We start from the raw sequence: 14,771 nt of genomic DNA, 5'->3' as shown, positions 1-14,771 counted from the left end.
GACCTTCGCTGTTGCTTACTTATTATTTGACTTTCGCCGGAAGCTCACCTTCGTCGTTCCTCCGCCGTTGAATAAGGCTGGAGATATGGTGAATAAGGCTTAAAGAGAGAGATAGGTGGGTTTTGATATGTATTTGATTGTGTGTGTATGGAGAGAGAGAGAGAGAGAGAGGTGAAGGTTGGTTGGGTTTTGTGTGTGTATAGAGATCTGGGTTTTTGATATGTATTTGATTGTGTGTGTATGGAGAGAGAGAGGGGTGAAGATCTGGTGTATTTGATTGATATGTATTTGATTGTGTGTATAGAGAGAGAGTAAGTGAAGGTTTGGTTTTGTGATAAATAATTCCTATCACACACCACCAACACCAAACCACCATTCCTTATAAAAATCCATCACATGTGATGGATTTGGGGTTGGTGATGTGACACCATTTGATTGAGTGGGGTGTGTGATGAGAAATTTCATCACATCCACCACCCCTCCACCACCCCACCCCCCCTTAGGATTGTGTTCTTACATGAGATTATTCTTCCTTTTCCATTTCCAAATAACCATTTGAAATCACCAATTTATAACATAAACTGGAAATAATAGGCATGTAAATAGAAAATTGGTCTCTTTCCCGGGCATGTAAATCCAAACGTTCCTGTTGGACATAACTACGAATCTGGAAAACGTTCTTCTTCAGACGAGCCATTTGATCAACAAAAGCTCTGATACCAAATGATACAGAATCCAATGTAATACTCGAATGGCTCAAAAACGAATGATTAGTTCATAGACTTCATCTAACAGAATTGGTTCACTAACAACATTCTTTACTATCTTCTTAATATAAAAAAACGAGTCAAAAACATTCACCATGGACATAATTATAGTAGAACTAGTTTGATCCTCCCGTGTTACGGGGAGTTTATTTAAAGTTTTGTTTTTAATCGTTTGGCTATTTTATGATGATTATTATATTTTTTTTAACGTAGTTTTGTTTTAATTTAAACATATATATATATATATATATTAGTTTGTTATTATATTTTTTAACGTTTGGGTTTTATCAGTTGAGATGTTTAGGTTTTTAGATTTTTTAACGAACAAACATAAACGGAGACGAGCATATTGATTTTTTTAAATGTACAAACATGAACACAAATATTTGTCTAATGAAAAAAGAGGCGTTGATTTATGTTGACGATGATGGGTAGTAATGAAAGTAACCGACGATGAAGATGATAGACCAGTAACTAAGAACATGTGAAGCAAATAAATTAAATTAAGGTTTGATAATGAAAGTGTTTATCAATAAATGAGATCTTATAACCCATTTGAGGGCTATAAGAGTTTGGTAAGACACATAACCCGTGAAAATTATTCTTTGATAATTAAGGGGTTATTTCATAAATAAATGAGATGTTATAACCCATTTAAGGGTTATCCGGGTTTTGTGAGAGCCATGACCTGTGAAAATTATTGTTTGTTTATGATATAGTTTTACAATTAAATGAGATGTTATAACCCATTTAAAGACTATCCGGGTTTGGTGAGACCCATACCCGTGAATTCGAGTCAAATGCATGAGAAGCCTCCATTTACAAATCAAGCAATCTAGTGGCTCTAGAGAATGGTGGGAACAACCTGAAAGCGACACTTAGAATTTTATGGTAGACAATAATATAGATAGTTAGATGTAACAATCTTATAGATAAACCAAATAAATAAAAAGATACGATAATTAATAAAAGACTTGATATTTATGAGATTAAATGTTATTCAAATCTCCAAATAATCTTTAACCGTTTCGAGTTCAAACTTCCAATTAACAAAAATCAAGTCGTTTGGATCACCGTTTCGAGTTAAGTTTTACATCAATCGATTCGTATTCTCCTTCCGATCAAAAGCCCTAAAAAATTAGTTTGAAATTCGGAAAAAAAGTATAACGTCGTTAAGTCATTTTTAACAGAGGACCACTGGGCCAACATTTTGAAATTTGGGACCGCTAGTGACGATAAAATAAATAGAGATTATTATCAGTCAATACCAGTTAATAAGAATTATTAAAATTTAATTAAACCTAAAAAGAATTATACAAGATTTTTTCCCAGCATCCACAAGGACCACAACCATCTCCAACTTGGTGCTTATAAATATATATCCATCCTCACAATTCAAACAAGCAATCCAATCATTACTTTATAATCATGTCCGAGCATTCACAACCCTCATCCGGTCAACCAACGCCCGCATCAGCATCACCACCTCGCAGTTATTCTCATTCATCCGGTCAACCAACACCGGCATCACCATGTAGTCAGTCATCAGTTCAACCAACACCAGCATCAGCATCACCACCATGCAATCAATCATCCGGTCAACCAACGTCACCACCACCACCACAACCTAAGAACTATGACGGTCAATGGTCCACTGGCGTTTGTGACTGCATGGACAATGTAACCAATTGTAAGCTTGCAACTTACCTTTATTTATGTACCGTAAACGTAATTTTTAAAAGAATTAGTTTTTATATCTAAAAAGTGCTAGTACAACGCACCTTATATATTACTGCCTATTAATTATCTTCTATTTCGATGTAAACACTAACCCATTAATCAAGATATAATTAATTAACGCATGCAACACTTTTTTAATGATATATAGGCTGCATCACGTTATGGTGTCCATGCATTACATTCGAACAAATTGCTGAAATTGTAGATGAGGGAACTACTTGTAAGTATATATCTATGCATCTTTTATTGTGTACATATTCAGGGAATGTGAACCTATTTTGGAGTCTAAAAAGGAATTCATATTTAACATTTCTTTTTCATTAAAAAGATATTATATAATTTATATATCATGAGTGACAGTGTATAATCGATTTTCATAAAAATAAAAGAAAAGAAAAGAAAAGATAAGATGAAGAAGTGAGAGATGTATTTATGGGAAAATGACCGAAAAGTCCACCATAAAATATAGTCGAATCGACGACTTTTAATTATTACTCAAAAATATTCGAACCAATCAAATTCTGTCACTTGTCTAAAAAATTTCGTCGTGAACAGAAAAAAATATCGTCGAAAGCCAAAAATATTTCGCTAGAATTCAAAAAATCTCGTCGGAAGCCAAAAAATCTTGTTGGAAGGCAAATAAATCTCGTTGGATGTCAAAATAAATCTCCTTGGATGCCTAACAAATCTCGCTGGCTCTGGCGATTTAATAGAAAACCATCAACCCGACAATTTTATTGCATCTTGCAAGTTGATTTGAAAATCTCGTGACGAATCTTGCATGTTAGTTGAAAATCTCGTGATGAATGATTCAAAAGTGTGTTGGAAGACGAGATTGAGAGTGAACATTATTGAAAAAAACTTGTCAAATGGATATTTTGTTTACGTTGATTAGTCAAATGGGCATTTTGATCATTCCAAACTAACGTTTCAAAAAACCAATTAAGTAAAATCTTGGCTCATAAGCTGTGCCACATTACAACTCATCATAGTTGCAACTTGCAAATAAGGAATTGTACATTAGACAAATACAAATATTTTGGTTGTGCATATATTTTTTACAGTGTACAAATCATCTAAAAATGCCAATATGATTTAAATTTAATCACTAATATTAACTTTGATTTGACATGTATACACAGCTTGTGAGGTTCATGCGGTCCTTTACACGCTAGTTCTGCTAGTCACCGGCTGCCAATGTATATATTCATGTATATACCGGTCTAAAATGAGAAAACAATACATGTTGCCTGGAGATCCATTTTGTGACTGTTTGCTACATCTTTTTTGCGAGTCTTGCGTCTTGTGTCAAGAGTATCGTGAGCTTAAGAACCGCGGATTTGATATGTGGCATGGTAATTTTGAAATTAACAACGCTATATATGGTCAACAAGCATGATCGAGCCGAGCTTAAACGAGCCTGAGCTACTCTAGATCGGCTTGCGAAAATGCTCGATCGATCCGGGCTTGAGTTCGAGCATAAACATAAGCTCGTCTAATATACGAGCCTATGCTATACTTATCAAGCTCAAGCCTATTATTTATATAAAATTTATTTAATATATAATTATAATTATTAGTATACATAAAGTTATGAGAAAAATAACTAACAAATATATATTGTGTTATAAGGTTTGGATCAAATACAAATTAAATTAATGTGCTAACTGTGCAAATCAGGTGGTGTAATTATATATACAAAATAGTGTAATTAGAGTGTAGTGTACATAATTACAACATAATGCAATTACACTACGATGTAATTACATAATTACATTACTTGTATATATAATTACACTACTTATTTCGCACAATTAGCATACGTTTTTAGTTTGTACGTTAACTTTTCCCTTATGTTATATATAAAATTATAAATGAAATATTACCCACACACACATAAACATATAACAATCAATTAATAAATAGTAAATGAGCTGAGCCCAAGCCAAGCTCAAGCTTTCTAAATAAGTAAACAGAGCTCGAAACGAGCTGAGCTCAAGCCTAGTCGTGCAAGCTCAGGCTTGGCTCGGCTCGTTTGCACCCCTTATTGACTATGCATTTTCATGGAAGGATATTCTAATTCTAGATTCGATTCGTTTTGCGATATTTAGGATGGCATGAAAGCATGGTGAGGAAAAACAATGTCGTTCTAACGCCACCGTGTGCTCCAGCAGGAATGAAACGTTAATTAGGAACTGTTGACTGTTGAGTGCATGAAGATTTATGATATATTTATATGATATGTTGTTATCACTTCTCCAAGTGTTCTGAGTATATTGGTTTTAAAATGAATATAAAAGTTTGTTTATGATCAAAGTGTTCTTGAAGTTAGTTTTGAGCATGAATAGTATTTTTTTTCTAATAGACATGTTGAACAAGAAATTCTTCAAATTTAAAAATTTTAATCCACAATCAAATAAAGACATGTAACTAGGTTAGGCATCATTTGGGCCAACACTAAAATCCTTTCAAAGCTGACGTGACAGAGCCTTTATCTAACGTGTATGGCGAACAAGCTACAAATGAGCCTAAGGCTAGAGGAATAATTACGCTAGGAAGACACCGACTGTGCTTAGGCAACAAAGGAGCCTATACAATGAAGTTCGGATCATTTAGTTTATCTTATTTCTGCTTATGTTATGTATTTGTCACTCTATTTAAGTTTGGGTCCATCACTGATTGACATGCGATTGTTCCTCTAAACTAACGATCCATAGTGACCGAATGAGTTTGTGATATGATGCATGTCAAACAATAGATAATTGTATCGGGATCATATTTCATTTCGTTTCTTTGAAATATGTTGATTATATATACCAACATGGCAACATCATCGATGTATTTTCGTTGGTAGTTTGCTTTATATGTATTTCTAACTAGATTTGAAGGTACCCAATGTGGTGTGATATCACTTGCCTTTTCGTTTGAGCTAATGTTAGTGGCCGAAAAAATCGATGCATTTGATGATACTGATTTTATCTGAAATAGCAAAACATGCAACTATAACAATTAACACCAAAAATATATTAATTTAAGGGCAAAACTAGAAAGTGTTCTCAAATCATGTTTCAGAAACAAGTGTACCATTTCGGTCAAATGAAAAGCCTGATCTTTTGAGGCTTTTGGTTCTTGCAAAGTCGAATTACAAGTAAGTAAAATAGGTGAACGAGCAATTGAGTGTATGGACAACACACTATTAACATCAGATTTTGAAGATGAAACTGATGTTTTCTTAGGAATTGGGAAAACAGTTGATGGAAGACGACATTGATTCACCAATTTTGAAGTCAACGGAGAAACCCATTGATGCCCTTTTGATTTAGTACTATCATTCCGCTTTTTTGTCGGTGCTTTCTTTTAAGGAATGTTAAGTGTACGGGATGGAACATGAGTAGCAGTTGTGTTTGAAAACAAACTGACTGGACTATCGGACCCGATAACACTGCTTCTCTTTGGTCCCAATTTTTTCTATTGTGTTGTGCTTAAAAGAGTTGAAATTATTGATTGTGGGAAGCAATCAGCTTTTGTGATGCTCAAGAACTTAATCATCCATTCCAACTCACTTATGACATTTTTATATCTTTTTGATTCTTCAGTATTTGTAGCCTACAAAAGATAATCACACATCAATAAAAGAATGAATTATGGGTTAAGAAACGGTATGATTGAGTTGGACCACAGTGTGAAGTATAAGTAGTTCATATGATAGAAAAAAAATAGGTAGATTTAGTAGTAGTTTTTGAGTATGTATGTTAGCCTAGCCTGCGGGGTATAATTAAGTTAGGCAAAAGAAACATATATTATTCTGGTTTACTATTTAGAATTCAGTCACCACCCCGGAAATGGGCTCAATGTGGCCGCCGAGCTTTGTATGAAGTCAATGGCACAGTACATACCCTCCGATTAAGGATAAACGGGTAACATATCGATCGGTACGGATTTCCCAAATTTTTTATGCTGGTACTTAAATATTCGGTTCGATACCGGTATGATACAAGTATTGAAGGCAAAATTGAGGATATACTGGTATAGAAATTCAAAACTCAATACTAATAGTATCAAATTCCATATTGATTCGGTACCTATACACATTTGCTCATCCCTGCCTCCAAGCAAGGTAATATTTATTTTATTCTTTTAAATTTAATTAAATTACAATAAAAATTTTGATTTATGAATAAGAGGACAATCTATAGAACAAATATAAAAAAAATGTTAACTAATGTTATTAAAGAGATAATGGGTTCAATTCCTACAGGTTGCATTTTGTTAGTTATAAAGTTTAACATTACCAGAAGCGTATAAGGGCACGAGATGCTTGTTATACTACTATGAGCGATCAACATGTTGTCAATGATTGAAATATGCGTTCTTCGGTTCCTTCATAATGAAATCAGTTACAAGTAATTATGATATATTTATAACAAAGTGAAAAGTTTGCTATATTATCAAAACGCAATTCAAAACAATGTGGAAGGAAATATGAGTTACAAATAAGAATTAATTAGTGATTTACTTTGAGATGACATCAATTGTTTTCACCATACATCGGCAACCAAACATTGTTGGCTAGGGTTGGCGGCGACAGACGACGCTAGTGGCACCGAAGACAATACGAAAAATAAAAAGTTAGGTTTTGTGATTTTAGGTGGAGCAGGCCTCGACATTTGCCTTATATTATTCAACTACTCAACTACTAAAGAAAATTTGATGGTTTTGGGCTTAAGAAACAAAATATGGGTCAACAAGGGCTTAAATGTGTAAAATCACACACTCACTTTAATAAGGAAAGAAAATTATTTCAATCCGGAAAATCATATTGGAAAAAATCATAAAAGACACCCGGAGCTTTGCGCCTGGGTAAGTCGGATCTCTTTCTCTACCCATCGTGTAGTGGTGTTACACTAATGTGGGTTTGGTTTATATGAGTTAAGTTCATAAAGATACCGACACTAAATTAAAAAAAAATGTCAACGCAAGACACAAAAGAGACGCTCGTATAACTTATAATATAAAAAATAACACATTATAAAGGTTGTAATTGTAACAACAGTGATTTTCCCGCATGCATTGCACGAAGAATTTGGTCGGCAAATCTCAGGTGTTGCGGTGCCGAATTGTGACATTCGTCAATTTCGGGTCTCGTTTGTATTCGTTTATCATGTAAACCGACCCATTTTGTAAACCAAAGCTTATGATATAATCAAAATGATGGATTTTATGTTACATTATTGTTTTACACCTGTTGGGTCTTGAAAACATCCTTTTTGGTCCTTAAAACTCCTTAAAAATGACTTAAACCAAACTTTGGGGACAATTATTGTCATTTACCAAAAACTTGTTTGACCATTTCAACCATCACATGCATCTTTACCCTATTTGTATGAACCATAATCTTATCATTACAAAAGCAAGGCTACATACACCACTTTGGTTGTTCATCTTCTCCAAAATCTCTCTCAAATCCAAGTATTCATCTTCAACATTTTGCTATTTTGACTACTTAAGGTCAAACTAAAAAGCTAACCTTGTTCTAACTAATTCTTATTACTTGAATATGGTGGTACAACATATATAGAATACACACCCCTTGTTACCTTTGGTAGTTACTTCTCCGACTCCGGTTGGTTAAGTTTCGGACCTCGTAAGACAAGGCTTCATGGAGGACTTCGTGTTCTTGATATATGACTAACTTCTACTATTTTTAGTTTTTTTTTGTCATATTTATGAAGTTCCATGGTGGGGGTTTGTAGAGACTAACCTCGGTTTAACCGTAAATAGTCCAAACCGTGAACCGAACTTTTGCTTACTAGTTTTGTTAAAATAGTTGTTTAAGCATGTTTAATGTTAGATTCGAGTTTCAAAAATCTTTTTTACAAGTTCTTTGATATTAAACATGTGGAATCCATCTATGAACTCGTTGGGAGATGGAAACCTAACCAAACTGAAACTTTTGCTTAAAAGACTTGTTAACTTTTTAGTTGTAAAACTTAATATTTTTCATTTATAAATCATTATACAAGATCTATGATATTTGGGCATGTGGAAACCATCAAGGAACATATTGTGAGATGGAAAACGAACCAATCCGATTTTTACTCGCTTAAGACACATAAGTGTGTTTTTAGCTATCAACACTTGTATATTTCTCTAAAAATAGTTTACAAAATGATTTTAATTATTTTCTTAAGTACTTGGAAATGTTGGATCCAACTTGATCTCATAACATAGTTTGGACCGATAAAACCGAACACCCACTTAACATACGTTGTTAGTTCTAAAACAATAGATCTACATACTTGGTTAAGTCTTATAAAGTTTTATTGAGTTATCTCATAACATTCATTATTTTGAAAAGTTGACTTTGGGTTTGACCAATTATCAAGACCCGAACCAACAACCCGAACACTCGTTAAAGACCCGTTTTAATATCTTTGTCCTAAAGGAACTTGCATTTAGCATTTTCTCACCTTATTACTTAACATAGGTTAAGTAAATATTAAGGTTATATACTTTAACCCGGTTTTGAGCAAACTTACATTTTTAAAGGGTTATTATTATAAATTCTTAAATAGTTTATAAACCTTGAACTTTAATTGTTTACTTTTTGCAACAATTATTTTATTTAAAGACCTTCAAGACAACCTTTCTAAATCCAAGACTTTCTTTTATTTAGGCTTCATACGTTAACTCGTTGTTCCGGCATATCTCCAAATAATCAATCTTTCAGTTTATTACTTGAACGCGAGTAACTTCATACCCCGTTTTCTATCTTTTGTTTTGGAGGTGACATTTCATCTTATCTAAACTAAATGTTTTATACTTGGGTCTTAAACCACAAACGCTGTTGTATACTTTACTTGAATAATTGCTCGAGTTGGGGTTCTATGCTTATTTGCCTATGTGTTTATCGCTTTTGGATGGTGGAACTATAAATCCTAGACCATTTGGCAACCCCTCATGGCAAGGTGTCGTTAACGTAATGAAATTAACGATAACTATAAAATCCTAAACTATTTGGCATCCCCTTATAGTTGGGTGTCGCTAACTTGTTAGCGATAACTATTTTATCCAAGTTTATAACTCTTATTTATTGTTTCGTATACTAGTTTGTGGCTTTTCTTACTATATACTATTGTTGCTCAAACTTATGAATTGCTCACCAACCTTTGTGTTGACAAACTTTATTTTATGAAATGTTACAGGTTTACATCTTGGTAGATTTGATGCTTGTGGAGAAAATGAATGTCAAGACCTTTAAGTTATTAGCAAAAATGAACAATATTTGAATTGCTATATTTTGTATTGACTATCTCTTGAATATTGTTATGTGACATTTTCAATGATGTGAAATGAAATGAGTTTGTTAAATATTGTCGCTTTAATTAGTGTCATGCGCTTATGGGCAATCATTACACCTCGGCATGTTCCGCCGCCTTTGGTCGGGGCGTGACACGAATCAACGCGAATTAGGTTGGTATATCTATGTTCGTTATGGTACCTGATGTATATAAAATTATACATCTTTTTAGCATCAAATAATCTCTAAAAACTGCAAATTCTATCGTATAATATAGTTAAAATAACTACTTATCATGTTAAAATGTATTTTCAGGTGAATCCAAGCCTCAAACAAGAAACAAATGAAAAACCGAAGAAAACAGCAAAACACGGGGCTGTGATTTTGAGAACACGAGGATGTGTGTCAGGAAACACGGGTCGTGCTTCTGGGAACACGGGGTCGTGCTCACCTTTCAAAAAAGACAAAAATCTACAAGAAAAGACAAAATATTGGACAGCTGGACACGGGGCCGTGCTTCTGAGGACACGGGGCCGTGGTCACCTTTCAGAAACGACAAAATAATTATCACATGTCACAAAAAAGCACGGGGTCGTGCCTCAGAGAGCACGCCCCCGTGCTGAGTCACAATGTATGATCTGACAGAGCATTTAATGCGACTAGACACGGGGGCGTGCCTCATGCACAGGGTCGTGCCTGAGTGCCCTGATAGCCTATAAATAGTGGAGCATGCTGCACTCATTTGGTGTGTCTTGAAGAGATTTATGTACGGTTTTCACTTATTATAACACCCACTAACAATCATATTGAAGATCTTGTGGAGAGTTTGAAGACTTGGAGATCATCATCATCATCCATCATCATCATTAAAGGAGATTCATCCGCATTTGGTTAGATTATTCTAGTTTGATCATATGCTTGTTATCTTCATCTCTTTTGATGTCATTAACCATGCTCATTATGAGCTAAACTCCATTCACCATCTAAATTCTATGAAGAAACTTTGTTTTATTGATGATTATATTGAACATGTGGTTTAGTTTAGTAAAGTACATGGTTATTTTGCAATTATCCTTTGATGAAAAATGTTTTATCACTTTAACTCAATAAATCAAAGTTGATAATTTATAATTATTCATAATGTACTCATGTTCTTGGAGACTAGAAATGGTAAAAAGAATACTTTGATAACTTATTTAAGATAAAACATGGATCTTTATATTGTACTTAGAAATGATGATATATAAGCTATGATCTATTTTTCTAGTTTTGATAATTCTGAAATAACATCGTTAACACGATTGCTTTGGTTATCATGCTAGTTAAAGAAATCATATGTTAACGGAATGTGTAATTATAACCTACTTAAATCAACCAAGGGGAGGTTTTGTAACTAAACTATAACCACCCGAAGTTGTTAGAATTGGTATTTGAGAAGTCGAAGTCAATCCTAATCTTTCTACTCTACTAAACTACTTGCCAACTCAAATTGACATTCTCGTGGTAACATGACATTAGGAAAGGGTTGACTTTAAAATGTGCATGCTACTTTCTTTTATGTCATAGGATATGCTCACTTAGAAATGATGGACTATTCTATCATGCATTATTATGGCAAGTTTATCACATGTTCACTTTATAATCACCAAGGACAAATGAAGTGGATTCTCGGATTTAGATGGTAACCTTCATATAATTGAATTACTCATTTAGAATTTTTCGTCTTGGTCACCTATATTATATATATATATATATATATATATATATATATATATATATATATATATATATATAAGTATTTCTATTTTATAAAAAGTTTGAAAATCAACCTCAAAATTATTATCCTCTTCGATTAAAGTAAAACGAAAATTCATTATTAGAAACATTTGTGCCCACTTATCGATACTTGGTTCTTACCAATACTATTCTACATATACGATATGTACACTTGCCTATTTTGTGTGTGTTTAGTCTTAGTAGAAATCACTTTTATAAATTTAAAACACGATTTTGTGCGAAAGCTTAAACCTCCACAATACATAATTTTAAAGCACACGCATGCACGCATCAGTACCATATAAACAATGTTAATATAACCCAAGCATTAACACTGTGTTTAGAGTTATTTTATTGATGGAAAAGAAATGAAATTGGGGGAAAGAAAAAATTTATGGTATTCCATAGATTTTTTTAAAAGAAGGAAAAGAAAGGATATGAGAGAACATTATGTTCGCGAGTTTCATTAAATGAAAGAAAAAAAACAGATGGAATGAAAATATGGAGAAATAAAGAGTAAGTTGAAAGAAATTGTTTTCTTTTCAATTTGGAAAGAAAGAAAGGAAAGGTAAAAGTGAAAAGAAATAAAATATTTTTTTCTTTTCTTTTCTCTTATTTAATTGAAATCGGAGCAGAGCGTAAAACCTAAAAAATAAAATCCTCAAATTAACATAAAAAAGACTAACATACAAAATAATAAAATATTCAAAATGACATTTATTTGATCAATAAAACCCGGGCCTTCGTACCCTATCTTGTCTATCCCAGGCGTTGCAACAGTTACACGTATCACAGTACCGAAACTAATACAAAAAGGTCGGTAAAACCCCGGCTATATCGCTCCAAGGAGTTGTCGTATTGGATATAATATATAACCAGTGTTTACACGACGCGTTCCGCCAGGACAACTGGTAAAAACCCCAACATTGAAACCCTGGTATTGCAATACCACAAGTGTTACGACAGTAAGTCGACGTGAATTCGGACATTATCGGTTATGATCGTTAAGGTATGACACCGTTGGTAAAACCTAAGCGTTAAACCAAAAAATAAATTTCTCAATTTAACCTAATAAAAGAATATAATATTCTATATTTATTTGGTCGGTAAATGATGGTAAGGTATTATGTTCAAGTATTAGTGTGTTAATTGTCCTTTGGAAACATGTGATAGAAAGCGTGCAACGGGTAGTTGTCGAGGGTGTAATTTTTGCATTTTAAGGTGTGAAGAGTGTAGGAAATGCGTCGGATTTGGTGACGAAGACAATGAAGCGGCTTGTGAAGATATGTTATGTGAAGATTGTTGGATTAAGTTGCCAAAATGTGATTTTTGTAACAAGCCTTATTGTAACAAGCATGTTTATAAGCAATGTGCTATACCAGGGTCCTCTCATTTTATATGTGAGGCTTGTTGTATGAAGATTTTGTAAATGTAAACCAAAAAGTCAAAAACAGGCAATTGTTACTATAGTTTCCTTTTTATTTTATTGTATATTTGCATATTGAAATGAAAAGACTGGTGAAAGTATTGTATAATCATTCAAACATTTACATCTCTAAAAAGCTACTAGAAAACAAGTCGAATTAGCTACTTAAGATTGATTTGTTAAAAACTTGAACCGAGCTTAAGTTTATATAAGTGTTCATTTAACAAAAGAGCTTGAGCCTAAGTATACCTATTAATAAGCAATTTTTATTTAATACATTAAATATATGTTTACATAATAATTATTGTTATATAATATTTTGAACTAACTAAATAATATATATTATTTATAAAAGTTATAACTAATAAACAACAGAACTTAGTCGAGAGCTTACTCGTTTACACCTATAGGGTATTCACGGCTGGTTCGGTCAGTTTCCTAAATTTAAAAATAACAATAAACATGAGTTTAAAAGATTGTTCAATAACAATAAACATGCGTTTAAAAGATTGTTCGATTTAGACAACCGGTTCCATTACATATTTCAAAGCAGTTGAGCAAGCTACTTGCTTCGATTTGGATGTTTTGTTCTTCGATTTTAATGGTTTATGAACACCCTGTTTAGACAAATAGCCAACCACACACCCATTATACTTCCTAACCGTATCAAGCATTGCGTAGATGCAACCCTATGATACTAAGCATTGCAATCAAACTATCAAAGAATGATGTTATAAAGAACAAATTCTAGATTCGCTTGTTCTACAAACGAATCTACCTCGACCATAAACCTAACCTGCTTGTTGGGGTGGAACAAAATCAGGTACTCAAGACCCAAACTGGTTTTGACAAGTTATAAGTACAGCACGCTCAGATATTATATCGGATGTATTCTTTTTTGTTTCTTTACCAGTGTTCAACATAAAACGTTAATTAGAAACAAAATTACAGTAAAACTAGAAGGTTATCCTCATTTATCCTTAAAACTGGTCATTAAATAAAGAAAAGTCAACAGGTAGGGTTGACCCGAAACATTTTTAGCTGGTTTTTATTCGACCTATTCAACATCTAAATACTTACCTTTCTGAATGAAATTCAAGATGGCAGACTATCGACGATTTGAAAGTTGACCATGTTGACCACTTAACAAAGCAATAGAGTTGACTCTTTGATCAGCAGCCCAAACTCATCTTTACCTGTTACTCGACGCGCTTCTTGAATTTTGACGATCTTACTAGTAACCGAGGCCAACAATCTTATACATCAACAACAATAATCAACAAAACAAATGCTCTGTATATCATTAAGTAGAGTAACAAAACAAATTTAAGCCTCGTCATACATCATCATCATCATCATCATCATCATCATCGTACTCAGTATATCCCACCAATAGCAAAGCTATGGTAGGGTCTGAGGAGGGTAAGATGTAGGCAGCCTTACCTCTACCCCATAGGGATAGAGAGGCTGCTTCCGGTGAGACCCCCGGCTCGATAGTAGTTTTGCATCAAGCCTTGGACATAAGGCACATAGCACTCAATCATCGGGACACCGGCTGATCGGTGCATGTACCCTTATCTTTCAGCTATCAACGCCACTACATGATGCCTGATTAACCGTCCGTCACTTTTAACGTTATTTTCACGAGATTAGTAAAATAACGTCAAAATTAGTGCAATTTCACTTTTGCCCACCCGAGGGTTCACACATATATACATTAGTGCAATTTCGTCAAAATTAGTGAAATTTCACTTAAGCCTCA

General features: G+C 33.6%; 1 protein-coding gene across 1 annotated transcript; it reads left to right on the top strand.

The window, feature by feature from the left end:
* The first annotated feature begins 2,156 nt into the window (after nucleotides 1-2,156).
* Nucleotides 2,157-4,734, top strand: LOC143539169 (protein PLANT CADMIUM RESISTANCE 2-like). Its single transcript, XM_077032566.1, has 4 exons — nucleotides 2,157-2,457; nucleotides 2,656-2,727; nucleotides 3,650-3,862; nucleotides 4,619-4,734. The coding sequence occupies exons 1-4, from the start codon at nucleotides 2,196-2,198 to the stop codon at nucleotides 4,693-4,695; spliced, it is 624 nt and encodes a 207-aa protein (XP_076888681.1). The 5' UTR covers nucleotides 2,157-2,195; the 3' UTR covers nucleotides 4,696-4,734.
* The last annotated feature ends 10,037 nt before the right edge of the window (nucleotides 4,735-14,771 follow it).

This window comes from Bidens hawaiensis, unplaced genomic scaffold (genome assembly GCF_021521415.1).
Source record: "Bidens hawaiensis isolate Kalapana, Puna unplaced genomic scaffold, B.hawaiensis_p1.1 tig00011819_1, whole genome shotgun sequence".
NCBI lineage: Eukaryota > Viridiplantae > Streptophyta > Magnoliopsida > Asterales > Asteraceae > Bidens > Bidens hawaiensis.
Note: the sequence above shows the minus strand (reverse complement) of the source record. Positions and strands in the feature narration are given on the sequence as shown.

Bases quoted from the DNA above. Each gene is read 5' to 3' on its own strand.
- LOC143539169 (XM_077032566.1), top strand. From the start codon at position 2,196: ATGTCCGAGCATTCACAACCCTCATCCGGTCAACCAACGCCCGCATCA. The intron at 2,728-3,649 runs GTAAGTATATAT...ATGTATACACAG, and splicing joins TGTAGATGAGGGAACTACTT to CTTGTGAGGTTCATGCGGTC. The intron at 3,863-4,618 runs GTAATTTTGAAA...TGCGATATTTAG, and splicing joins CGGATTTGATATGTGGCATG to GATGGCATGAAAGCATGGTG.